At 37.5% G+C, this 26320-nt stretch overlaps 1 protein-coding gene across 4 annotated transcripts in view; it reads left to right on the top strand.

Moving 5' to 3' along the window:
* Nucleotides 1-26320, top strand: part of TDRD9 (tudor domain containing 9) — a 69379-nt gene that overhangs the window by 23854 nt on the left and 19205 nt on the right. For all 4 annotated transcript variants that reach the window (XR_010440420.1, XM_064714122.1, XM_064714123.1 and 1 more), the window contains 18 exons: nucleotides 120-217; nucleotides 687-908; nucleotides 2884-3006; nucleotides 5321-5401; nucleotides 8265-8429; nucleotides 12712-12815; nucleotides 13592-13650; nucleotides 16515-16566; nucleotides 16722-16806; nucleotides 17537-17594; nucleotides 18146-18250; nucleotides 19947-20044; nucleotides 20407-20538; nucleotides 21154-21316; nucleotides 21399-21462; nucleotides 21931-21994; nucleotides 23478-23522; nucleotides 25012-25065. Coding sequence is in view for 3 of the 4 variants with exons in the window: in XM_064714122.1 (XP_064570192.1) it covers nucleotides 120-217; nucleotides 687-908; nucleotides 2884-3006; nucleotides 5321-5401; nucleotides 8265-8429; nucleotides 12712-12815; nucleotides 13592-13650; nucleotides 16515-16566; nucleotides 16722-16806; nucleotides 17537-17594; nucleotides 18146-18250; nucleotides 19947-20044; nucleotides 20407-20538; nucleotides 21154-21316; nucleotides 21399-21462; nucleotides 21931-21994; nucleotides 23478-23522; nucleotides 25012-25065 (1772 nt within the window). In the remaining variant the exon portion in view is untranslated. The remainder of the gene's footprint in view (nucleotides 1-119; nucleotides 218-686; nucleotides 909-2883; nucleotides 3007-5320; nucleotides 5402-8264; nucleotides 8430-12711; nucleotides 12816-13591; nucleotides 13651-16514; nucleotides 16567-16721; nucleotides 16807-17536; nucleotides 17595-18145; nucleotides 18251-19946; nucleotides 20045-20406; nucleotides 20539-21153; nucleotides 21317-21398; nucleotides 21463-21930; nucleotides 21995-23477; nucleotides 23523-25011; nucleotides 25066-26320) is intronic.

The following is a 26320-nucleotide window of genomic DNA, read 5'->3' as shown; positions in this document are numbered from 1 at the left end:
CTTAAAGTATATGGTTCACATTGTAGAGAAGTTAGGCTTCCAAATACTGTCATCATAGTCTCCTGCTGGTCTTTTCCTTTCTCTCTTGAAATGTTACTCTTGTTTATTTTTGTGCTTAGGTACTTCATTGCCTCAGTGTGAATCAAGTGATTCAATTTCTCTACCAATAAGTAAGTGTAAATATTTGGATATGCCTACAGCCAAACACAGGGAAAAGGTAATGCCAGTTTACTTTCTCTCATAGAATAAAGCTGAAAATAATGTTTTGTTGTGGCTTTGGAGTAGCTTTTTTGTTAGTTTGTTTCTTTTGTTTTTTGAAAGGTAATTTCCGTTCCTGTTTTAAACACTGTACAAAACTTCTGGGTTTTTTTACAAAACCATTGCATCAAACTTCTTAGAGGAAGAAACGTTGCTGTTACACTTTATAGGTATTCGTGTAAAATATGTACATGGCTGTGTGCCCATATTCTTTTCTGTCATCTTCTAATGCACTGCTGGATTCCAGTTATCTCTGATAGGAAAAATGGCACAGTGTTCTAAAGAAACTTGCTTTGTGGCTTGGAAGCTGTTGATACTTCAAATCTGTTTGAAACCTGTTTTGAGTTCTTTTATATGTTTATATGTTTGAGTTCTTTATATCTTTTAAAACTTGTAAACTTACAAGTGTTCTTGAAAAATTGTTTCAGATAGTGTCTCTCATACAAAACAATTCAGTTGTGGTTGTGGAAGGAGCAACTGGCAGTGGAAAGAGCACGCAGATTCCCCAGTATATTTTGGATTATTGCATGAGCCGGTCTATGCCCTGCAACATTGCTGTTACCCAGCCTCGGAAAATCAGCGCCAGCAGCCTTGCCAGGTGGATTAGCAAGGAAAGATCATGGACACTTGGGGGATTTGTAGGATACCAGGTATGAGGAAATCCAAATTGTATTTAAAAATGCATTAAAAAGTACTGTATATCATTCCTTGATTACTTTTAAGCATATATAGCATACTGAAGAAATGTTAGAGAATCCGCTTTTAAAGTGAAATTGCTGGTTTTTTATCTGTCTCCTGCTAAATGATTGTAATTAAATCAACTTGTACATTTGAACAACTGTAAATCCTGGTGGGACTCCAACAGAAAATATGTGTCTGCATCAGACATGTCCACATTATTAATCACTGAAATTGTTGCAGGAGAACTATGTTATGTCATTTTTCCTCTCAGCTCCTTAATTAATGTACTATCTGTTTGACTTTACTACATTTACTTGTCAGCTCTGTCAGCACTTTAATGCATATATGACCAGGTTTTTCTGTAAACAATCTGTTGTTCTTTTTTAACATGTGAAAAACTCAAACTAGTTTTTCCTGTTAAATCAGTCTCTTCCTTTGCTTTGTTCTGCTCACCTTCAAGCCCAGTTCTGTCCCTCCTTGATGTCGCATCCTCTTCTGACACAGGTCCTGGTGCTGTGATCAGCTCCTTGTCAGCAGCCACACTGAGCTGCAGTGGTGGTGGTTTCATGGCTGGGTTGACCACAGCTGTCTCTGCATGAGCTGCTCTGGTTCCTCAGCCAGTTGGCAGTGGGACAGTTCGTGGAGAATTCTCTGCTTCTGGAATGCTTTGCTCAGAGCAGTATTTGCTGGGCTCTTCTTCCCCTCTGCTTCATTCTGCTTCTTGTTGTTTCTTCCTGTCTTGCACTTAGGGTAATAAGTGTATGCTTGCTAGCATGCATTTGGGGGTTTCTGTTTTTCATAGGTCTGCAGCTTTGGTTGCTTCCTAATATGCTGTGTATGCCTTTTAGGTGTGTTAGGTATTGTTACCCCTAAATCTAATTTTTTACAGTTTTCAGCTCTGGAGGGGTTTGATTTTTAACTGAGAGTGACAGAGCTGATAATAGCATGGACTCTTATATATCAGGCTTCTGCTTCATCTGTTATCCAATATCTGTTTTCTTCTGTGCCACATCATAAACATGACAGCAGTAACCAAAACACCAGTGTTATCAACATTATTCTCATACTAAATCCCCAAAACACAGCACTGTACCAGCTACTAAGAAGAAATTACCTCTATCCCAGCAAAAACCAAGACAGTTATGTATGTTGTTTTTTTCAAAATAATTTATATGTAAAGCCTTTGTGGGTTTTGGTACTTTAAATTAATTTGTTATTAAATTGCAAAATTGATTCATTAGTCTATTGAGTGTCAAAGACTTAAAATGAAACTGTGCTTCCAGACTGTCTTCAGGTCAGTGTGTGTGGATGTGCTGTGCTGTCTCACCAGCACTTGTGTGAGCTGAGCAGAAGCAGAGGGAAATGGTGGAGTGCACTTGTGTCTGCCCTGGGCTGATCCAAAGCTGCACAAGGTGCTCCCAGCACTGCCTGCCTGGGCAGGCTACACCTGAGATAGCTGAAGGTACACAAGTATGTTAGAAATCAAAACCAATCAAAATCAATTTCATATTGGGTTGTAGAACCTTTCTCTCAGGAGTAAGGTTCCTGGTCTTGATGATAACTTAAACCTCTTTCCCTTCCCATCCTGTAAGCAAACTACATTTTGGCAAAATCTCTTTCTTGCTCTTTATTATCAGTGGAAAGGATGGTGTATGCATGTACCTTTAGAAGTCTTTGAAGAATTCTCAGTCTCAAGTCCCCAGCAAGGAATTTTGTCACTTCATAAAACTTAGGAGTTTTAAATGTTTTGGAAATTTCTCCCAAAGAAAAACCAGTTAATTGGTTCTGCTAAGACCATTTTTGTATGGAGACTTGTTCAAGTGGGAGTAAATAATTTTGATGACTTTACGCTGTGTTTGATTTTTGGAGTTCTTTCATGTGCATGCTTCTGTAACTACAATAAATATGTTTTCAGCTAGTGTGTATTTTTCTTACTCTTGTTAGTTAAGTTTAGAGAACGTTTCAACAAAGGAGACGAGGTTGCTGTATATGACAACTGGAGTTCTTCTTCAGAAAATCGTTTCTGCCAGGAGCCTAACTCAGTTCACACACATTTTCATTGATGAAGTAAGTTGCTGGGAGTAAGTTTAATTTTCATAATAATAAAACCTCTTTTTTCTCTTACCACGCAAGAAAAGAGAAATGCAGACATCTGCTTTTAAAAGTATTTTATATAAGTTGTCTAAGGTAACACTTACTGAAATAGGCTTGTCTGCGTTCCTTTGAGCACCAAGTTTGGAATTGAAGGTGTGGGGGGGGTTTTTGGGAGTCCTTAATTTTTAATATAGATGCCTTGAAATGTTTTTCGAAATCAGTCCTGTGAAGCTCAAGAACCTGTGCAGCTAGTACTGTCAGGAGGAGGCAGCTACTTTTCACTCACTCGGATATTAAAATGTCTTTATTCTTCAGGGATGTCCTGAAAAATACCTCTCTGAAAGTTCTGTCTCCTGGTTGTGGGTACAGCTCACTCATGAGGATTCATTATTGTTGCTGTCACTTCACTAAGAAGCTAAAGAAAATGCACCTGTAATTTGTATATTTTTACATGTGTATATGCTTCTTTTATATGGAAAGCAATATTTGACTTTTAATCATAGTCAGATGAGAAATTGTGCTGTCACAGATCATGAATGTAAATCTCATGTAGGATGTATAACATCTTGGGATGTAGGGATACAGAAGAGGACTTAGGGGTTTGGAGTTTTGGTTTTGTTTTTTTTTCTGGAGGGTTTTTGGTTCATTTTGGTTGGCTTTTTGGTATTTTTTTTTCTGTGTGTTTTGTTTTAGCTTGTATTTTTTATAAGTGCTGTTTTTAATTTTTATCCTGTGACTGGCATTGTAGCTGAGAGCTACTTTAATTGGATATTTGAGGATCAGGGAGACCGTAGTTAGTGTACTATTACAGTAACAAGGCTTCATGACTGCACTTGAGATGGTACACTGGAAACCTGGAAAAGACTGAGAAAGTAGTTATATTTTTGTATAAGGAAAATTTAATACTTCAATTCAAACAGAAAAAGAACAAAAAACCCCCAGAGCCTAAGGAATTGTATCCTTAGGATGCCTTAATGGAAAATATTTGAGCCCTCCAGTGTATTAGCAGAGTGTTGGAAACCATAATATTTCTTCTAGTGAGGAAATTTAGGTTAAATGTAGATTCAAAAGCTGAACCACAGAAGGTACACACATAAAGTGTTACTGTTCCTTTAGTTTTAAGATTTATTCATTACATATGAAAATGAATAAAGTTTTTCGCTCCTTACAGAGGAGAATGGATTTATGCAGTGGTTTTTCAAACTTTCTTGGGAGCTGTAATTTGAACTAATGTTATTGGTTTGTACCACTTCTTTCAGCAGCATCCCTCTGTCAAGACTGTGTTGGTTTTTTTCTTCCCCAGCCAGGGTTCTGGTCCCTCCTATTGCTCATGTGCCACCTTTTCCTCCACACCTAATACAGAGATTGTGATCTTGGGTCCACAGTCACTGTTTTTAAAAACTGAATGTTCTCCACAATATTTTTAATTGTAGGTCTCATCCCTCTCAGTGTACTGCAGACATTTAGGACCATACTTAAACAAACTAGGACCAAAAATCTTGGTTCTCACAGCAAGACCTTACTGTCAGCCTGAAAACTACCTTAGCTAAATTAGTTTTTGTAATGGGACAGCATTGAATATAAGTCTTACCTTTACATTATATTACAATGTGCTAATCAGCCTCCAGGACATGAATGTTGACTTGTGAAGGCTGAACTCCAGAAAAAGCTGCTGCACTTAAAATATTTAAACTGTAATTGAAGAAGGGGATATGGTCATCATGGATAATGTTGGGAAGAAGTATTTACTGTAAGGAGCAGGCAGAAGGCTTGGGTGCTAGGATATATAAAGAATTGGGTGTAAATGAATGTTTTAGAAAGCAGTTGTGTATTGGATCATAGGTGGAAGCCCTTAGGAATGAGGCACATTTATTTGATTTGCTTAGTTTTCAGACAAACCAAAACAGTCCCTGGATCATTTAGGATCTTAACAATGCATCAGTATCACAGACTTCTTTTACTGTCAGCTCTGGTACAACCAGTGGTTAGAGCTCAAGATTGATTTTTTTTTTTTTTTAATTTTTTTTTTTAGTAATTTTTCTAGATTTTCTTAACTTCAGAGTGACATGATTTTCGCAAAGGGTTCTGTAGTCATCTGAAGACTCTTGTTGGGATTCTAAAGTGTTCTTAGCATGCCTAGGCTCAAAAGGTGTGTGCTTTCTTCTATGAAAATGTATTGTTATTCCAAGTTACAAAAATAAAGCATAAAATTGAGTAGGAAAGTAAGAGATTGTCAAAAGGAAGAGGATGAATTAATGGAAATTAAATTGTGGATAATGTCTTCCAGGTGCACGAGCGTACAGAAGAAATTGATTTCTTGCTCTTGGTGACCCGTAAGCTGTTGTGTACAAATTCACAGAATGTGAAGGTGGGTTCAAACTGAATTCTGCTTTTTCTTGCCAGAAAATTGTTGCATGTGTTTTATCTATTAAGGCCCTATTTTAAAGAATTTACCACAAATTGCTATGTTACTACTTTTTACCAAAATATTTTTTAGTCTGCCACTCCTCAAAGTAAGCAAGCTAAGGGGCATTCTTTTCCTGGCTGCTGTAATGTGTTCTGAGAGACTTCTTTTTTTTTTTTCCCCCTCATGTTAAAATGCATTAGTTTCTAAAGCCTGCTTAAGGCTAAAACTGCACGAAGGATATTTGACTAGAATTACATATTGGGTATTGAGGGCAGTGCTTTTTTCTTGGTTAAAATGGTAGCATTAACTCCTGGAAATACAAAAAGCCTTTTTGTTTAAGTGGGACAGCATATCTGAAGAAATAGCAAAAGACCAGAAATGCTGTACTGTAATTTCTGGGCAGAACTGGTAGTAAAATTTGGCTGAGGTTGTTCTCTGCATGCTGGGCAATTCTGCTTTGTACTAAGGCAGAGTTCACAGACATTTAGCATGACATATTTGCTCTTTGGGGTCTCAAAGTAATGAACTCCTGAAATACTAGAAATGAAGAAAAAGTGATGGGAGTTAGGCTAACTCAGTATCTTGCTGTGCATCTGTTTGGGACTACAGATACTTTGTGAGACTGCATGTCTCTTAAGTGCTTCAAGGAAATAGTTTAATGTGATTTTTTTTCTGTTCAAAATAAAGTCTAGGTTGGCTGGTTTTGTTGCCATTGGAAGGAATGATGTGTTCTTTTGTGCAGTCCACCACATTGATTCAAACTTGGTCTTTAGGTCTTCCAAACATGCTGTCACTGAAAGGGCCCTTTCATTTGGCATAGGACATGGCTGTGCACTTAAAATCTTTCACTTTTTATCCCTTTTCATGCTGGTTTAGATTTTAGAGAAAATTCTTGTCTTTAGATTTAGAGACAATTATGTGAAACTATTCAGCTGTTTTTAGCACTTGGCTCTGCCTACAGAGAAGAGCAATAATTTGATCAAACTGAGTTTGTGAGAAGTTTGCCCTTTATTCTGATTATTGGGTTGGTTTCAATGGCAGGAATCCCTACAGGCCCTGTCATCTTTTCTGTTAGAAAACATTTTTCTTTAAGAGGTTCCTGACAACTTTTTCATTTTTCTCTATAGTTCCATTTCAGTCTCTTGAAATTGTCACTGAAAAATTTTATTCCCCTTTATATCATTCTCTGCAGTTGTTTCTGCAGATGACAGTTTTTTAATATTGTACAAATCTGAGAGAGACCTATATTTGAGAGAGTGGAGGGCTGTCCCTTTGAGTTTTTTTTATGTTGAAGAAGGGAGAACTCTTGATCTCACTTGCTGGCCTTGAGCAGAGTGGAATGGGCTATTCAGTTTGAATTTATATGCTAAGCCCATTGTCTCCTACTTCATTCCTGTTCATCCCCTTCTGAAAAAACTGTAAAGCAAAGGAGCTTTGATGTGGCCAATTCATTTAGAAAATGTAAGGTTGTCTTCCCATCTCCCTGGATTCATGAAACAAAAGGGTGCAAGGAGCCCTATTTAAGAGAGGAAATAAAACATTTTTAACTCAGGGTGGTATGAAATGCATGTGAGCTGTTAGTTTCCTAGTTTGGAAGTTGCAAACCTTAGAAGCAGCAGGTGATTCAACATTGCATCCACTGACAGGAGTTAGTTGCGTGATTCTGGTGTACTGAGGACAAGATCTACCTGCTGAACTAACCAGTGTAAATGATGCTGGATTTTCTGGTAGGTGGCTGCTGCAGATTATTATTTTTAGATCACAGAGCAGAAGCTGGATTGTTCTGAGGTTGATCTTGCTGGGATAGGATTTTGAAAGAAAACCTGAGGCTGAGAGTGGCTCTATTGGATCAAACCAAACAGTGCAGTTTCCATAGTGACTAATAGCAGTTCTTGGTATCATCTATGGGGTCTTTGGACATATCTGTGTTGTACAAGTGGTTTTGGACTGCTTGATCTTGAGCTGTCTTCTTTGATTGCTATCTGTCCTGATGTGTTCATCTGCCATGTTGGTGATTTGTGCTCGTTGAATTTTTGCTTCAGGGGTTACATCAAACTTTTGGTTCAGTTATGTGACCCTTCAGGCACTCTGTGAAGAATCTGTCACTTCTTTCCCCTTTGGAAGGATTCCACAGATTGGAGTCCAGATTACAAAGGTTGTCTAGAAGGGATAGTTTAATATTCCTTGCCTGTAAGTGTAGATTTAGATTGGATTTTGTTTGGATAGCCTTCAGAGAGGTTACATTTAGCCTGTTGCCCTGGCATAGGTGAGTCACTATCTGTGGAGCCGTGAGGCAGTCCATGCTGTAGTGGGACAGATTTCATATATTTGCAGAATTATGTCCTTTCAAATTTCTCCTTTGAGGATCATGTTGGAAAACTTCATGGTTTAGCCTGCCCTTTCCACGTGTTCCTTGTGCCTGAGCACAATGGTACAATGCAATCTTCATTAGTTTGCCTTCCTGTCATTTTGTAAGGGGGATGCTTTTGTGTTTTACAGCATTTCTGGTTTGGGTGGTGGTGAGATCTTTATCAAGGGTACTGTGTGGTTTTGGTTGAATTTTCACCATGTTTTCTGCCCTAGGCATTCTAGCCTGAGCCATTCTCTTACAGGTGCTTGCCCCTCTCCATGTGCTGATTAGGGCATCTTAAGCATTTAATTTGATTGTCTTAAATATCCTTTAGGTTACATACCTGTAGTAACCAGAATTAGATAATTTAACATGAGGAGGAAATGGAGAGTTCCATGTAACAAGACAATTTGTGTTAAAATTAATGCTTTTATTAATTTTGCATTTAATTTTCTGCTGTAAATTTTTTAACAGATAATATTGATGTCTGCTTCCATCAACTCTAAAGAACTAGCTGATTACTTTGCACTTCCAGTTCATTATGGCTTGAATCCAGTCTGCATATTTAAGGTGGAAGGCAGACCTTTTGCAGTTGAAGAATATTATCTTGATGATTTGAAGCACATTTTTGATATACAGGTATTGTAAATATAATTTAATTTCTTTCGACATAATAAGAAATTTGAATAATCAATTGAAAACTGTGTAATAAAATTACATATAGCCACTTTTATATTACAATATTAGGTAAGAATTAATTGATAAAACAGGAGTCTTCTCAAGAGCAGACTAGTTTATTTCATGAAACAGAAGTGTTTCAGTAGGATGAGGCGTTTTGTTTGATCATTGCATTTAAAATGAACAGTGTAAAAGAGTGTGTGGAAAGTAACATAAATACATTTACAGATCTCTTTGAATATAGTTGACAATATCAGGGAATATTTCCTGGGTTGGTTCATGTTGTTGTTATGTATCAAAGGCAGAAAGTGCTGTGAAATTAAGAGAAAGCAATAATTTTTGATTAGAACTTTGATGTTATCAAGTTGGCTTCTCTATCATCTGAAGCTTTCCTGTCCTGGTTCTTTTTTTTAATAGTGCCAGAGATGTTATGCTGTAGTTTTGAGCTTATTTCTGTTGTAGCCATTTAAGCCACCATGGCAGATGTGTAATTTTGAGTAATGAAAACATGTTAAAATCACTGATAGCTCTCAGATCCCAGGAGGGCTGTGCAGGAGAAGTCCTTCTCTGATGCCTAAGGAGAGTAGGTGCTGGCTGAAGATATGTTTGCTTTATCCATCTAGCTTGTAAACTGCACAGAACGTCATTTGTATATTTTGTTTTTAGAGTTTCTGACATTATAGCAGGTATCTCTGTAGACATCAGATAATGAAGGAATGAATGTAAATGTGTGATCTGCTTTCTGTGGTTTTATAATAGGAGTTTGTTTTACATTTGAAAAACAGCTGGGCAGGAGTTCACTTGAGTGAGCTCTTTCAATATTATGGTTCAAGGCAAAATAAACAGGTTAAAGCAGAGTACAACAAATGCACTCAGGCTGTGTTATGATACCCAGTCTAAAAATAACTGGGATGTGGATGTAATTATTGGTCAGTTTTGATAATGCAAAACACTGTTAGAATGTTATTACAATGAAGGAGATGGGGCATGCACTTAAAAAGCACCAGTGGGGGGAACACACTGTTACTATTTAGCTTTCATCCCTCAGTTCTGCAGAAAATAAAATAGTGAAATAAAATAGGAAGCCCAGAAGAAAATAATTGCTTGTGCTGTACACATAAGTAGTATGTGTACATATTGGCATTGGTTATGCTTCAACAGAGGCAAGGTAAAATAAAAGGGTTCAACCATTGAAGTTCTACTGCAAACAAAGGGATGAACTCAGCTGCTTATAGCAGTTGGCCCATCAGCATTTATACATTAGTATCACAGTCAGATAATAGGGAGGAGATTATGTAATACATGGGGCTTTGTAAAAGATTTTTGATGATGACAACAAAAAGATAACCAGGAAATTAAGAAGTTTCCTTCAGTCAGATTTGATTTGTCATAGCTGCACTTGGAGCTGAATGTCAACTTGCACACCTTTCACCTCAGAGATCACGAACAAAGGAACTGCTTTCAGTGCTTAGCCCTTTTTATACTTCTTTATTTTTTCTGTTTTTTATTTAAAGTTTTCATCTGATTCTGTATCTTGTGTTGTCCTATCTATAGCCATTCTGTTTTTCAGCAAGATGAGGAGAGTATGTTTGTCCAAGATGTTTCTTGTGACTTAGGGCAACCATAGAAGCACATAAGTGCTCATGATTTTTTTTTTTAAATATCTATATTAAAAAAGGGTGAAATTGAATTCTAAAGTACTGATTCTTAGTCTGGATCTTGTTCTTTATGGTGCTGTGTGTGAAGGTTTTCTCTGAATACTAGTTACAATTAAAAAATTAAAATGTGGAAGGTCTGAGATGGTTTGTGTAACATCCTAATAAAATGAAAGTGGAATGTGAGTATTAAGACAGTTAATGAGTTAATGCTGCCATATGGAGGCTGAGGCACATCTTTCATCATGCTAAAATCTAAATCAGTTAGATAACTGCCTGAGGTACAGGCTTCAGGCTTTAATTCTTGATGGTTTATTTTCACCTATAAAAGCCTGTAAAATTTACATGAAGGAACACAGCAGTTAAGAGTAAATGCAGTCATTGCTTTTTAGACAAACAGAATTTTTCTAAGTTTACTTTTGATTTTAAAATTAATAACTGTAAAACTGCATTACATAAATCTTCAATCATTTCTTAAAGCATCTCAGTCAAAATCAATTTAGTTGTTTGTAATTGTCTCTTGGCTGTGAGATGTGAATCTTCATCCCTTCTCAAAAAATCTTAGGATAATTGGATGTTACTGTAGAGATGTAGAATTCTTCCATGAATCCTGCAGACCTCTTGGCTTTAATACATCACTCATTTCTGCATGTGATAATGTTTTAAAGCTTGAAAATAAAATTTTTAGGAGTAGTTTTGACTTGAATAATTTGTCTGTTCATTGATGCTGTTGTGATTTGGAAGATGACCAAAAATGCCAGTCATTATTTTTTTTTTCTGTATGCGTGTTTTCAATCAACCCTCTGCTGTGGCTAGACAGACATCTAGCTGAATCAGAGACAAAGCTTTCTACTTGAATTACTTCATTTGTAGGAAAGAATTAAAAAAAGGGAGAAACATTTTTCAGTGTAGCACTGGCTTACCCTTGCCCAGATACTGGGTCACTTACAGGTGTGCTGCTTAATTCGTGAGCATGGGCTTACAAAAAACTAGTTTATTTTTCTTGTGGCATAATGAGCTTGGTAAACACATTGTTCTGGATTTTTAACAGAATAATGACTTTGTTCATACCAGTGACCTCTAAGGCCCAAGCAATCATTGAAACACAGGTTTCATGAAAAATTAATGAAGGCTCTATCTATAAGCAATTTTAAAGCTGGATGTATAAATATTTGCCTTTTGTTCTGGATAGTGATAGAGATATTAAATGCAAATTTAAGAAAGGAAGGAAAATGCAAAATGCAGCCCCTTTTTGGCTTGCAAAGGTAAAAACTCCTTCATGTCCATGGAACTAGTCAGAGTCCTGGTGGAAGGTAGTGAGCTGCTGTCAAAAGCTGTTCTGATTGTGTTGTATTATTTCCGTCAGGTCTGACTGGGGTTTGGATTTGCTGTTTGTCACATTGTTACCTTTTACTAGGAGTGATGTGGAAGCCTTGTCCTGTTAGAAAATGCTAAAGGTACAGTCAGTAGCAAAATTGAAAAGACAAATTTGACAGTTATTTAAGCAGGAATAATGAAACCAAAAAGATCTCATGTTGGAGCAGCCCAGAAGAGATAACTTGCTTAGATTTTTCACATATATTGTGGCAAAAATCACTGAAGAAAACAGTCAAGTATTTTTAAGGTTTCTCCTGGGTTAGTCAAGCTGAGGACTGAGGTTGCAGTAGCAAATGTTGATGTAAATCAGTGTTTCCAGATTGGTGCTAGGAGCTGTGCTTTTGTGATTGGCATGAGCTCCTTTACAGTGGGAAAGTGGTAGAAAAATTACTAATTTCATTTTAATAGTTTAGATAGTTAAGGGATCTGTGATTTTAGCTCACTGAAACACTTGGGTTCAGTAAAGAGTTTGCGCTACAGTGAGGGGAAACTGAGAATGAAAGGTGAGCAATGATCAAAAGCCATTTTCCCTACACGAGAAATACATGTAGTGCTATAGACCTTTTTTATAGCAGGTCTAGTTCATTGAGCATAAAACTGAAAAGTGATTTAGTTACTGTCTTTGCTCTGAAGACTTGATGGTGTGTGTTCTTAAATACTAAAGCCTTGGGTTTGTACAGAATGCTGGAAAACAGTGTAGGCAGGATCACCATGGCTTTGTTGAGTACAACAGAACAGTAATTCTTTGACAGGGTGGGACCAAAACCACAAAACCCTCTAAATGAAAAAACAATTTAAAGGAGAAAGAGTTACGTGGTTTATGTGCAGGCAGGTAGAGAGATCTGTGTGATAGCAGCTGTGAGCAGCACTCTGCCTTCCCTACACAAATTCCTCCCTGTCACCCTGCTCCCATGAGCTCTGATCAGTTCCCACGTGCCTGACACTTCAGGATAAGGAGCAGGTCCTGCAAATGAATGGAGGGTGGGCTGGTGCTTAAGTAGGTAAATATCACAAGTATTTCTTCAGCATTAGAAGTTTTGGATGCTTGAAGAAAAACATCTGTTCAGAAGGTAATGAGTACCTCAGGTGAAGTTACTTCTGTACTGGATCATTTTGGATTGCAAGCACTTGAGAAATTGAAATACATGTGTGAACTACAGTCTTGTAGCCAGTTATACTGTGTTAACCTCATTGCCTCCTTCTCCAAACAGTTTCATCTTCAGAGCCTTGGGCAGCCAGTGATAGAACAGAAAATGTATCAAGTGGCAGTGGCTCTGATTCAGTCATTTGATGAGCTGGAAAAGAGGAGCCATGGGTAAGATGCAGTTCAAGATCTGGAATCAGTGGCTCTTGGGGAAATGAGAAGCTAATTAAGCAGCAGCAGAGTCCATAGTTATTAGTAGAAACTTAATTTTTACTTGCCCAATATTTTACATATTTGTTTGATTTGTACCCAGTGTTCCTAAAGTGCACTTCATGTCCTATTGAGGGCAGCCGTGTCATATGGAAAATATATTCTTTACTGTAGACCAGAGCTGAGGAGTACATAAATCAAGAATTATATAAATATAAATGATACTTTTTTATAGTGTGACATAAAATATACATAATTTCATGGGGAAAAGGGATAAAAGCTAGGCAATAATTTTCACTGACTGTTTAATGCCTTAATGTCATGTGAAATAAGTAAATAATGGATTTTGCTGCTTTGTGTTTTGTAAATTGATGTTTAGTATCTGAAGATGTAATATTACATCTGAAAATATAATAAAGTTACTTCTACCATTTTTGTCTAGCACTCTGTGTTAAGTAACCTAATTCTGATTATTTTCATTGCGGAATGAGAGTTTGTGTCTTGTCATAGTTTTGAAGAATACCACTGAATTTATTGCTCTGGTTCTACTGTTTATATCTTGCATTTTTCAGAAAGCATAGTTGAAAATAATGGTTGAAATCTCATTTCTTCAGGAAGTTTAAATAATTCATGCTACAAAAAGTGTGCACTTCTGCTTGTTCTTCCAGAATAAAATAACTTTGGGTAATGAGGTAGTTTGAGACTGTAAAACTAATGAAGCTGTGTTTTCTTGTTAGGGAGAAAAAGAATTGCAGTGGTACATTGGAACGTGGCAGCGTGCTTGTGTTTTTACCTGGTGAGTTTATATCTTAATAACTTTCTTTTTTCTTGTTTGTCATCTAATGAGCTTCCTGTTGGCACTTCTTCCAGGGATTTATTAAACACATACTTAAATGAGGTGTCTTTGGGCATTTTTTTCTTGGAAACTGGTTAAATTGTGGCAATAATTGGAAAAGATGTGAGTCAAAAATTAAGATGTTATGTATGTTAAAAATAATAAAATTAATTCTGTAGTTAAACTACAGAAATGCAGTTGCTAATTTTTTTAGTGCAATTATTAATTATTGGAGAAGCTCCTAGGATTTGAGACCTTTCCTTATCTGCATATAGTGTGGTCTTCATTTAGATTGTTGTAACAGCTCAAATTCCTGTTTTTCTTTCCATGGCCATTGGTTGGTGTGCTTGTCATGCTCAAAAGTACACATGAAGATGCAGAGGTTATTGATCATAAAACTGGCTATACATGTAGTCTTCTGTAGAGAGCAAAACCTAAGTTGTGTTGCACAGAAATTATTGTAGGCTTTGGTTCTGACTGCCATTTCTTATTTAAACTCACTAACTGGATTTTAGAGGCAGTGTAACTGCCCTGCAGAGTAGGTTTCTTGAACATCATAAATCTGTTACCTGGTGGTTTCTTTTACTTCATGAGATGAACATTTGTTATTTGAAAACTTGGAAAAGATTTGGTTATGTTCAAGTGGTGAGTCACATTGAAGTCCAGGGCAGCTGTCCCTTGGACACAGTGAAGTCTGTCCCTACCAGGACTTTCTAATTTACATTTCAAATGTGTAAAATGTTCATGAATGTCATCTCCCTGCTGTGTTGAGCTTGGGAATAGGCATGCCAGATCAGGGCTGGAGGCCCAACTCACCAGCTGAAAGATACACTGCACTTGGAGAGCAGCTTTCCTTAGAGTGTTCCCCACTAGCTAAAAGGCATTAGAGCTGCCTTTCTTGGAATTACCTTCACTATAAAATCCATGTCTAGAAGGAACTACTTCAATGTTTCAATGTAATGCCCATTCCAGTTTGTGATTAATAAAGTAGGGAGACCATATCTGTTGCCTCTGGCCTCTTGACATTGGTGTTTGTCCTGTGTGTTTTCAGGCTTTCTCAGCCCCTCTGAGGCTTCACTTCAGTCTGGAATTACTCCTTTTAGCATTTTCAAATCCTAAATCTTTATCTTTCACCTTGAGTTGGTTTGTTTTGTTTGGTTGGTTTGTGGTTTGTGTGGTTTTTTTTTATTTATTTTGTGTTTTATTTTGTTCAAATGCATTTGGTAAATTTGTGAAAGCCCATGTGGTAATAAGCTGGTACACTCAGGTTTGTTTTACTTGTTCAGTGTTTGATGTTGTCTGGTGTTAAACTGGTTACTCAAGACTGATCCTGAGCACAGGATTAGCCAACACCCCTTGAAATTTTCCTGACAAATGTTTCATACAGAACTGGAGAAAAGGGGAGGTGAGCCCCCACTTTACAGCACAGCAGCTGAGGCAGAGCTCTGGGTTATTTTTACACATTTAACACCCACATTTAGGATGTTGATTTGAGATGCTTCAGATTTTTTGAGTGCTAATGATTGCATAGCATTTTTGAACCTTAAAAATAACACTCCCACTGACCTGTGAAGTTGGGTGTGCAGCAGCAGCCAGAAAGAGCAGTGCTGTGCTGAGGATGCTGTTGAGTGATTTTTGCCCACTGACTTTGTGGAACCCAGTGAAGGGGCAGAATCTGATTCCAAAAGGAGCTGCAGCTGTCTCAAGCAGGATGCCATGTTTTCCCTTGTAATTGCCTGTCTTGTTCACTGCTTAATTTTTTTGGCAATGCTACCAAGTTAGATTCTGTTTAGGTAAGTATTCTTCAGTACTCACCTCTCCTTTGGTTCCAGAACTTGCCTCTCTGTAGGTAACAAGTGATGCCATGTTAAAATGTAGAGTAATCTTCTTAACATACATGCATGAATATGTTCCAAATGATCTTATTTTATCTGTTCTGCTGGTGTTGTGCTCTCACTTTTTCTGTTCCATATTTTCTATTGCACTTCTCCATGCCCTGCTCTCCTTACTATCCTTGTATGTTTGCCAGATAGATTGTTACTGGTTCTCATTTCATTCTGACACCTTTGTCACTTCTGAAACTGGTCAGCAGATGCTGCCTGCTGAGTCTAGTCAGTAATTACTAGACTGATTGATAATTACTATTAACTGTGATGATGCAGAGTCTGCTCTGCCAAACATGAATCAAACTTCTTTTAGTTGTTTTTAATTGTAAAAACAACCTCCATGGAAGTTCACTCAGAGACAGGATTTTGAAAATGAGGCATTTGATATTGAAGTCTCAGTAAGAAGTAAATTAAGCTTCTCAGAAAGGTTTGTCTGTGGAGGTATTCAGGAAAATAGAAGAAATCCCTTAGTCATAAGATTTCCCCTGGCTGATGTGAAATTAATGCCCCAAAAAATGGGCACTGGAATGGCCAAAGGTGAGATGACCAAGACAGAAATAGCTTGCTTTTTTTTTTTTTTACCTTGGCTCTGCTCTTTGAAAGAGCTTGTTTTAAATGAAATACACAATTTTAGCCTAAACTAGACAGATATTCAGCATGTGTTGTCAGTTGTAAGAAGCTGAAACAAGGACTAATAATGGAATGTTGTCCAATGGCCTTTATATCTTTTTTTAAGTGTGAAATTAATGCCAAATGGTTCTTCAAAAATTGACTCACTGATTTTCAGAGATTTATTGTTATATTTGCTGTTTAATTCTTCTACCATTTTATTGTATGGTAAAAAGGAGATAGTAATGACAGGCAGTTAATAGTTGATGTTTTTGAATTATTCCTGATGACTAAAATGAAAAATTAAACTCGTGATTACTTTTTCCCTAGGTTTAGGTGAAATAAGATACATGCACTCATGCCTCTCAGATAAATATCAAAGGTAAGTTACACCACATTTGTTTCAACTCAGTTAAACCTGAATATGAGTTTTTCAGCTGTATGAGTTTCAAGTGCATAATAGAGTTTAGCACAGAAGTGTAATCAACTTTAATATTCTTGCATCAGTAAATATTTCACAAATATATTTTTTTTTAGGTGGCAAGTGTACCCACTTCATGCATGTGCAACATTGGAGGAACAAAGTAAAGTATTTTCAGCTACGGTTCCTGGCTACAGAAAAGTAAATATTTTTAAATCATGACTTTTTAAAACCATGTGAAACCTTTTGCTAGAGTAGTAATAGCAAATAATAATGTAGTTACATAATATTAGCTGTTCTAATTCAAACCTTTTTATAAGCACAGAGCACTTCAGTTTTTCAGTGTGTAAATTCATGGCTTTTCTTACCAAGCTGTTGTTTTAACTGGTGTGCAGACCTCAAGAGAGATGGAATAACTTGAGGAAGTTACCCTTAAACTGTTGCCTGCTGCTGGTGTTATCCTTCAGAATGGTTTGTGCCTGTTGATACCTGCACCTGCACAACAGGAGGGGCTGCTGATGGCACTGAGCAGCAGAGCAGTGCCCCAGGATGGGAGAGTGTCCCACCTCGTGACCCACTTTGTCACTGCTGCCTTGGTTTTCTCCATCTGCTCTTACTGAGAGAGTGTCGCTGCCAATGGTGTGATCTTTGCTTATGGCAGAGGCACAAGGAGTATTTCCATTCTTCCTCTGCACTGTCCTAATGCTGCACTACATTATTACACTTTTGTGAGTTCAGAACAAGAAAGTACAAGGGCTTTTGTATTGTCCTTGCATGGTATTGCTGTCTTTTAAGCCATGCAGAGCAGAAATGCTGTGTTGCCATTAGATTTATATTGCTTCATAGCAAGTTGGATTTTTCATGTAGAAACATTAATGCAAGTAATTTTTTGTTTATGCATTCCTTGCTCATTTTTTGCTTCAAAAATCAGGTTATTCTAGCTACCAATGTAGCTGAGAGCTCTGTAACAGTTCCTGATGTTAAGTATGGTAAGTTGTCTAAATCCTTTAATTCTCTATACACTGTGTGTGTAATATTGTCCATACTTGTGCTAGGTTTGGTCTCCAGGATATGTCACTGTTCAAAGCACTGCTGTTGGCATGTTGAATTATTTCTTTCACAACAGAGAAATCTAAATATATGAACAAATAGAGCTACTGAGTGGGTGGTTGGTTTAAGTCCTCACTAAGGGGTAATTTTAAATGCAGCAACAAGCAGAGCCAGACCTCATGTCACAATTTAAGGTTTTTAATCACATTCTGACTATGTTTTGAAATAATTGCATCAGTTGAAGCAAATTTTCATACAGAGTTTATAAATGCAGAAATTATTGCCTTTTACTGATTGTCATCTACAGTGATTTATTATTTTTGTAGTAAGATCTGTTAGCAATTTGTTTAGTATTCAGAATATCTTTGGTCTAATTGTTTATAAATCTGATGTTCTTTTTATTGCTATTCAAGTTATTCAGACTTTTTTGATAATACAGATTATTCTTGTGTATTTCTACTGCTATGAGGAATTGTTTTCTTTTTTGCAGTGATAGATTTCTGCTTGACTAAAATTCTGTTTTGTGATAAGGAAACTAATTACCAAAATTTGAGGCTTTGCTGGGCATCTAAGACAAACTGTAATCAAAGAAAAGGTAAGATGACAATAGGTAATGCAAAGCAATTTTAGAAGCTGACCTTCATGAACAGTTCTTTATTGGCTTTTTCTTGTATTAATAGTAAAAAGAACAGATTATTTTGGCCATTAGTACTTGATAAGTCAGGGTATAAAAATGGGATGAAACAACTTGGTGTGAATGATTTTTTTTTTTTTTTCCTCAAGTATATTTGCAGAGGAGTGTTTTGTATCTTACTGAAAAGTATTAAAATTCATAGACCATGAATTCTTTAGTATTTAATAGCAATTTTTTTATCACAGACCATTTTTGAAAAGGGGGGATATGTACTGCTAGGTATTTATGGACTGCTTGTGAGGTGCAGCAGAAAAATGAACTTGCATGTGTATATGTCACTGTTAATGAGTTGAAATATCCACAGCAGTGTTTCTGGTTTACACCAATGTTTATAGCACAAGGATAAATAAGATTCCATATTGTCTCTTCTAGTAAGACAGTCATCTTAAATATCAAAATCTTTTTAAGTTTCAGTCAGAAATAATACTAAATAAATTAATAGCAGTGATATCTTCAGATCTAAAAATACTGTAATTTCTAAGTATTATGAGGTCTTTACAATTACAGCTGGGTGCCAGATGCCCACCAAAGCTGCTCTATCCCCTCTCCCCAACTGGACAGTAAGAAAAATGATGACAGGAGGCTCAGGGTTTGAGATGGAGACTGGGAGATCACTTAGCAATTACCATCACAGGCAAAACAGACTCAGCTTGGGGAAATTAGTTTCATTTTATTTCCAAACAAATCAGTCTTGGCTAATGAGAAATAAAGCTAAATCTTAAACAGCTTCCCTCCACTCCTTCCCAGGCTTGGACTCACTCCCAGTTTCTCTGCCTTCTCTGCCCTGGTGGTACCCAGGGATGGAAATTGGGGATTGTGGTTGGTTCATCTCACATTCTCTCTGCTGCTGCTTCTTCCTTACACCCTTGCACTGTCAGATATATGGAAGTTTCCAGCAGCTTCTTACAGAAGCCACCACCATAGCCACACCCTTCCAAGGCCTCACTGTGAACCTATGATCCCCAATATACAGATTTATTTCCATTTGGTTCCAGGTCAGCAACGGTCACAACAACCAGGAGAAGTAGCATTCTGTGTAGAAAACTTGGGCTTGTGCATGTGACTTAAAAACATGGCCTGAAAAACGAGTCCCACTCTGTGGGACACTAGGGGACTGTCCCACAGAGAGGGGTACCATTTAGTTGGTTGAAGTGAATGGTGTTTGGATTTGTGAAGATAGAGTTCTGAGTCATTGTGTTTTTACGTAAATAGTAGATCATAAAGACATTTTGCTGTTTATCATTGGAGCTTAAAAGTTGTTTATATTGAAGATGATTTTCTAGCTATAGAGTCAAACAGGAAATGCCTGTTCAACTGAGAAAAATGGCTGTTGATTTGAGGGCAGTTATGTGAAAGAGGTATTTGAGTGAAATAGTTATGTAATTCTTTTGTTAGTTACTGCTCCTGTGAAAGCAAAATTTTTTTGTCCTACCCTTCTGTGTCCTCTGGGCCTGTCTGCTGCAAGAGAGCAGAACACTGCTCAGCCTGCAGCATCAGCTGTCGTGTGCTGCTCAGCTGCCCAGAGGCTTTGTAGATGGACGGCTTTGGAAAAAACTTATGCAATTTACAAATCGGTGATTTTTTGTTTTGTGTGAAGGTCGTGCTGGACGTGTTTCCAAAGGCTACTGTTACAGGCTCATATGCAAGGACTTCTGGGCAGACTGTATTCCAGAGAAGTCAGAACCTGAGATGCTGGTAAGGCTTTTGGGTTGAGGATTAGGTTTTCTTTAACACATTTAGTCATAGCAGAGAAACTTTGCTTTACTTTCTCTGAAGATGATTGGAATAGTTACTAATAACTAATAGCAATGACCAGAATTCAACTTGATAACTATTTGACAAAGATCATTCCACATAGTTTCCTTATAGAAGGAGATAAATTATAGCGGTAAAATTGATGTGGATTAGAAATAAGTAATCCACTCAAAAGAAAACAAACGCTTGTTGTACCCAATTAACTGCAGATTTTGCTAAACTGTAAACTTAGTTCTTCATATAAAACACTTTGTCACACTTCCCATGAGGAGAGAGTAATGATAATCTTGTCTTCCCTTCAGCATTGTCCATTAGGATCTACAGTCTTAAAATTGAAGAAGCTTGATATGGGGGAACCAAAAGCCTTGCTGGCAACAGCTCTCTCTCCCCCCAGTGTGGGTGACATTGAACGTACAATACTTCAGCTGAAAGAGGTAGGCTTCCTTTTCATGTTGTTAAATCAGGGTAATAGGAATGTACTGCAGAAATGGTTTCCTTTGTATTTAAGGTAGTAGCAGTCTTAACTGGAGCCTCAGGTATGAATTGTGTCTAGAGAGTTTCTCATGCCTTGGTCTCTTGTTGGGTTTCCATCCTTTTGAGCATAATTTCTGTAGTTAAAGCTTTAAAACACAATTGTAATTTAATCAGGGAGTAATGATGCTTTTTGAGGACTAGCATCTATGGTGAGAAAGAACAGAGAAATAGACCAAAAAAACCTTTGTAAGCAACATTATTTATGAATAAGTAAAAAACCAGACTCTTAAAATGTATGATTTATAGAGGTCAGCGTGAAGATACCCTTCTCACCTGTACAAGGAAGATAGTGATTTTGAGTTTCAGTTATAAAGATAAGGGAGAATCTTCATTGCATTAAACTTTTTTCTTTTCCAAAGTGCATAAGAAATAAATATTTGCATCATTTGTAGCTTGCCTTTATATCCAGTATATGTAGCAGCTTTGGTTTCAAAAGTGCCAGGTGCCAGGCTTTAAAAATTGTCTTAGGTGTACTTAGTCAGCTTTTACAAGTGAGTACATTTTAATTTCTCTAGCTTGGAGCACTTACAACCTCTGTGCACACAGAAGATGATCTGCATGATGGTGAGCTGAGTTTCATAGGAACAGTGCTGACACAGTTGCCACTGGACCTGCATCTTGGAAAATTGATAGTCCTTGGGCATGTCTTTGGTTGCTTAGAGGAGTGCCTTATTATAGGTAACTGAAAGAAAACATGTGAGAACATTTCTCTAGAACCAGATGATTTGCAGGTTTTAATTTTGATTTGTTTTTGTTGTAGCTGCAGCGCTGTCTTCGCGGAATTTTTTTGCAGTACCTTTCAAAAAGCATGTTGATGCATACAGGTAGTGCCCCAGATGTTTCATCACTTTCTAACTACATTTGAGAGCATAGGGCAGAGTTGATTTCCCGATATAATTTTCCATCTCATGAGTCTGATTTTCTGTTAAAATGCTAAGAAGTGCAAAAAGAAGCTTGTCTGAGTAGCTGATACTGGAATCTATTTATTTGGGAGCATAAATCACAGAGCCTAACTCACCATCTGCTGAGCACAAGGCCTGGTTCTTCAGCTTTGCCTTTTTCATGTTGCAGTGTCTATTAAAATGATTCTTTAAATAGCAAGGACAATTACTTATTATTATCCTGCTCATACAGAGCATCTCCTTCAGTGAGGAGATGTGAATAAGAACAAGTAATTACAAAAAGTGTATTGATCATGTTTATTAAAGGCATGGAGGGTGTTACTGAGCTGTGTAGTACATGTAATATTTGAAAAACATATTGTTGCTAATAGTTTTTGTTTGTATTGACAGGAAAAAAATGTTTTTTGCTGGGAATAGTAGGAGTGACTGTATTGCAATTCTGAATGCATTTAGGGTAAGTCTTTTGTTCCAGCTTAGATTACAGTAAAATCTGATAGACCAGTATAAAGATTCTCACTTTTGTAGGATCAGTAAAGCATTTTTACTTAGCAGTTGTTAAAAACATCATATTACTGATAGCTACATATTGATGTTTTTTGCAGTTTTGGTCCAACTGTGTAAAGTTCCAATTGTCTGTAATAGCCAAAAATGAAATGTCAGAGATGTGGTGATGTTTGTAGATAGTTTTTAATCAAGGACAGTTTGGACTGGTAAATTCTAATACAGAATGAGTTTGGTGACCTTTCTCCAAACTTCTTAGCTTTGGCTTTGGGATGGTTTTGTGCAAATGTTATTTTTTGGTACTCTTGGCTGTTTGGTGGCTCAGTACCATGGACAGGGGTCAGTTCCTCCACGGGGAGTCAGAGCTGGGACAGCACAGCAAAAGCTTCTGCTGGAAGAACTTGCTGTTCAAATTCCAACATTTTCTACAATGCAAGCTCTGGTGTGTTTTATAATCTTCTGGAGAGTCCAAAATCTTCAGCTGCTGATTTAATTTATTCTCCTTTTTTTGACCATGTTGCCCTTTGGTCAAAACTGACTTGGATTTTTTTCGGCTCTGCTGTTAGAATTTCTTGAAGCACACAGGGGCATGTATGGCACATGTATCCAGTAATCCTGAGGCTCAGAAATAATGTTTTATGAATTCCCTAAATACTGTTACACATTTCCCTTGTGTCACCTGGTAGTTATCACCTGTTCATCTGAATATGCTGTTTCTGTAAAACAGTATGTTGTCCTGGAGAATAAGCAGGAACATTCAGACAGAGCTTCCAGTGAAATATCTCTTTGTGTGAGTGATGTGAAAGCTGTGTTTTGAATGGCTGAGTATTTTAAAAGAACAGGTAAATTCAGGAAAGTTTGTTTCCAAACTCCTTGATTCAGATTGGATTCCTTCTTTTCTATCAAGGTAGGGAGATGCAGTCTGGCTGTTCAACCTTGCAGTCAGTGTAGTCAGTGTCCCCAGTAAGCTGGATTATTGTTTTGTGAGGTGACTTGCTGCCAAAATAGAAATGTGTTCTGCAGGCATCTGTCATAAGCTGCCTAATAATGAAGTGATTTTCATTAATATGCTGGGTATTTTAATTTTTCTTCCATCCCTGTTTTCTGGGAGGCATTTGCATCAGAACTTACCTGAATCAGTCATTTCATTGCTTTTGTCCCAAAGCCAGGAGAAAAAGAAACGGTTTTGAAAGTAATCTGCTTTTTTAAAGTGTCAAATTACAGAGTACAGTTGTTCTAATAATTTGTGGTTGCATGTGCTTGAACACTCCATCCATTTCCTCTCATAAAGCCAGTGGACAGCCTGTTGTTGAAAAATTACCTTCAGTGTTGATATGAAAAGAAATTTATAGTTTTAAATGGCATGTTAATATTTGTAATAATTATTACTAAAGCATTACATTTTGTATCTGAATACTACACCATTTTTTCCTTAGGCATGGCAGGCCTGCAAAGAAAAAGGGAAGCTGAGAAATCCCAAGGTTAGTTAAACTTTTTCTTCTTCTCTGTTCAAGGTTGGGGACTTAAGTGCTGGAGTATTTTTTTTCATAGTAAATACAAAAAGGAAGAAGTTTTGCTAGCAATGTTTATTTACAGTAATTATGACTTTTCATACATAAATAGGCTAGGCTTTGAGAGAAAATAAGCATTTGAATCCAGTGCAGAGTTACTTGAAGACAATCCCCTATATTAGCTCCTTCCACAGAGGAATCAACAGTGGCCAGAGGGTTTGAAATCCAACCTAAAAAGAGAAATTGAGCTGTAGTTGAAAGAAATACTGTTATTGTGCATAAGTATCTCTGTTTTTTTAAATACACAGATTTCTGTGCCCTCAGAAAACCCTGAAAGATGGAAGATGTTTAAGTACATCAGTCACAAAAACCAGTAGCATGCCCCCAGTAGCTGCCTCCAGTCCTCCTTTTGTGTACACAAGATAAAACCTTTTTTATTTCCCTTGTTCTTCCAGATTGTAGTATCTTTTATGATCACCAGTGCATAACATACACTGAGTTACAAGTAGCCAGGATGTCTGATAAAGATGTGCATGCAAAGAAAGGAGTTCTGAGTTTGTGTTCCCAGATTGCCAGGAAATCCAGTGGCATCCTGGCTTGTATCAGCAGTCATGTGGCCAGCAGCACCAGGGCAATGATTTCCGCCCCCCCCCGTGCTTTGCACTGGTGAGGCCACACCTTGAGCCCTGTGTGGAGAATACTGGAGGACACTGAGGTGCTGGAGTGTGTCCAGAGAAGGGCAGTGGGGCTGTGAATGGTCTGGAGCACAAATCTCCAGGGTGAGGAGCTGTTGAGGGAATTGGGAGTTTTTAGTCTGGAGAAAGGGGGCTCAGGGGAGACTTTACTGCTCTACAACTGCCTGAAAAGAGGTTGTGTTGAGTTGGGGGTTGGCTCTTTCTCCCAAGTGATAGAAGCAGAGAAAATGGCCTCAAGTTGTACCAGGAGAGGTTTAGATTGCAATTAGGAAAATTTTTTCACTGAAAACATTGCAGCAGATGGCCCAGAGAAGTGGTGGAGTCACTGTCCATGGATTTCTTCAAATGGGTGTGGGACTTGGGGACATGGCTCAGTTCTGGACACAGGAATGCTGGGTTAATGGTGGAACTTGAGGATCTGGGAGGTTTTCCCAAACAGTAGCATTCCTGTGATTCTCTAAGTGTGAATGTTAAAGTAGATTTTTTTTTTTAGTAGCAGCACAGAGGTGTTGGACTTGTGGGTTGATAATGGAAAGGTTCGATGACCCACAGCTTCATTGGTGATAAACAGAGTATAGTTAGAGTCAAATACATAACTGTTTTACATTTTCATGCATGTCACAAAACTTAGTATGAATGCAGAGTTGTGAAATGTGATTAAATTCTGCTGTGGCTATATGCAACTATTATTTGTGTCCACCTAGAAAAGCATGGGATAAAGTTTACTAGCAGTAGAAGAAAAAAGTTCTAACTTTCTTTTTCAGGAAGAGCTTGAGTGGGGTCGATCTAATTGTATTCATATAAACAAGATCAAAGAGGTAAGATTAAATAGGTTGTAGTTTTTATAAGCAGAAGAACTTTCCTCATTCTCTGTAAATGTTAAAATCTTGGGTAAACCTACTGTGTTACATATCTATCAATATATATAGATGTGTATTCTCCTAAAATAAACTATTAATTTAGTTGAAAGGAATTTTGTTATGATAAACAGAGTGGTTAAATTAACTGCTTATCATTTTTAAAATATTTTTAAGAAACCTCTTATTATTTGCTGATGTTATAGGTTCCTGAGATCACTTGGTTGTTGTGTGACTGCTGTCTGTTGTTAAATAACTTCTGTTTTCTGGTTGGGAAGACTCTAAGCAAACACAGTTACATAGTGAGGCCTGGCCTTGAGAGTCTGTGGGGCTTTTTTGCAAACATTACTGCAGCAGTTAATGAAAACTCAGCATCACAGTGGGTTTCAAGCTTAATGGGATATATTGAGGGGAAAATAAATAAGATTCCTGACTTACTGATCAGCAGAATGGCCTTGGCCATTATTTCACCAATTCATACCTTTGGCATGAGCAATGAGGGGCCTGTGTTCAAAAAGGAAATAAAAATAGAATTTGATAGTGAGCAGCTGTCTGGATAAGAAATGGCAATAGTTTTATGACTTGGAGATGTGATAACAACCAAAAAAAAGTGATAAAAGCAAATTTTGTTAAACTGGACAGTGGAATGATCAGTCTCACATGGCAGCCTCTCAGTTTCAGATAATGCTGGAAGAGGTTGTGCACAACATAATATATGAATTTAGGATGGTCACCTGCACTTAACACTTAGTAAGATTTGGGGGCTTCTATTTGCTGCACCTAAAGATCCTAATGTCATAATCCCCTTGTGTGGAAGTGAGCTTGCAGAACTGAGTCAGTCCCAGGGGCTCCTTTCTGGCAATGGTTATTCTGGTAGTGGGCTAGAACTGCCAGCAGCTGAAAGGAAAGGTAAATGCAGCTACAAAAAAGCTGTGTGGACACTGCTTTGTATATCTGCTCCAGAATCATTTGGGAGAGTGAAGGCATTCACTCTGTGTGGTTGGAGGACCAGGGGTTGCTTGTGGGAGTTTCTTGGAAATGCTGAATATTGGAAAAGCTGAAATAAGTTCTGCTGGGGGGCATAAGTTTGATCTCTCTCACAGTAATCAGAGTTGTCTGCTAAACTGAGGGTGCAGCATGGTCACTGCTGCAGTTGGGTGCAGAATTCCTGGTTGTTAGCAAGATTTTTACCTTCTAAGTTACAAACCTAAAATGA

The sequence above is a fragment of the Zonotrichia leucophrys genome, chromosome 5 (assembly GCF_028769735.1).
Source record: "Zonotrichia leucophrys gambelii isolate GWCS_2022_RI chromosome 5, RI_Zleu_2.0, whole genome shotgun sequence".
NCBI lineage: Eukaryota > Metazoa > Chordata > Aves > Passeriformes > Passerellidae > Zonotrichia > Zonotrichia leucophrys.
The sequence above is the reverse complement of the archived record's forward strand: the minus strand, read 5'-3'. Positions and strand labels throughout refer to the sequence as shown.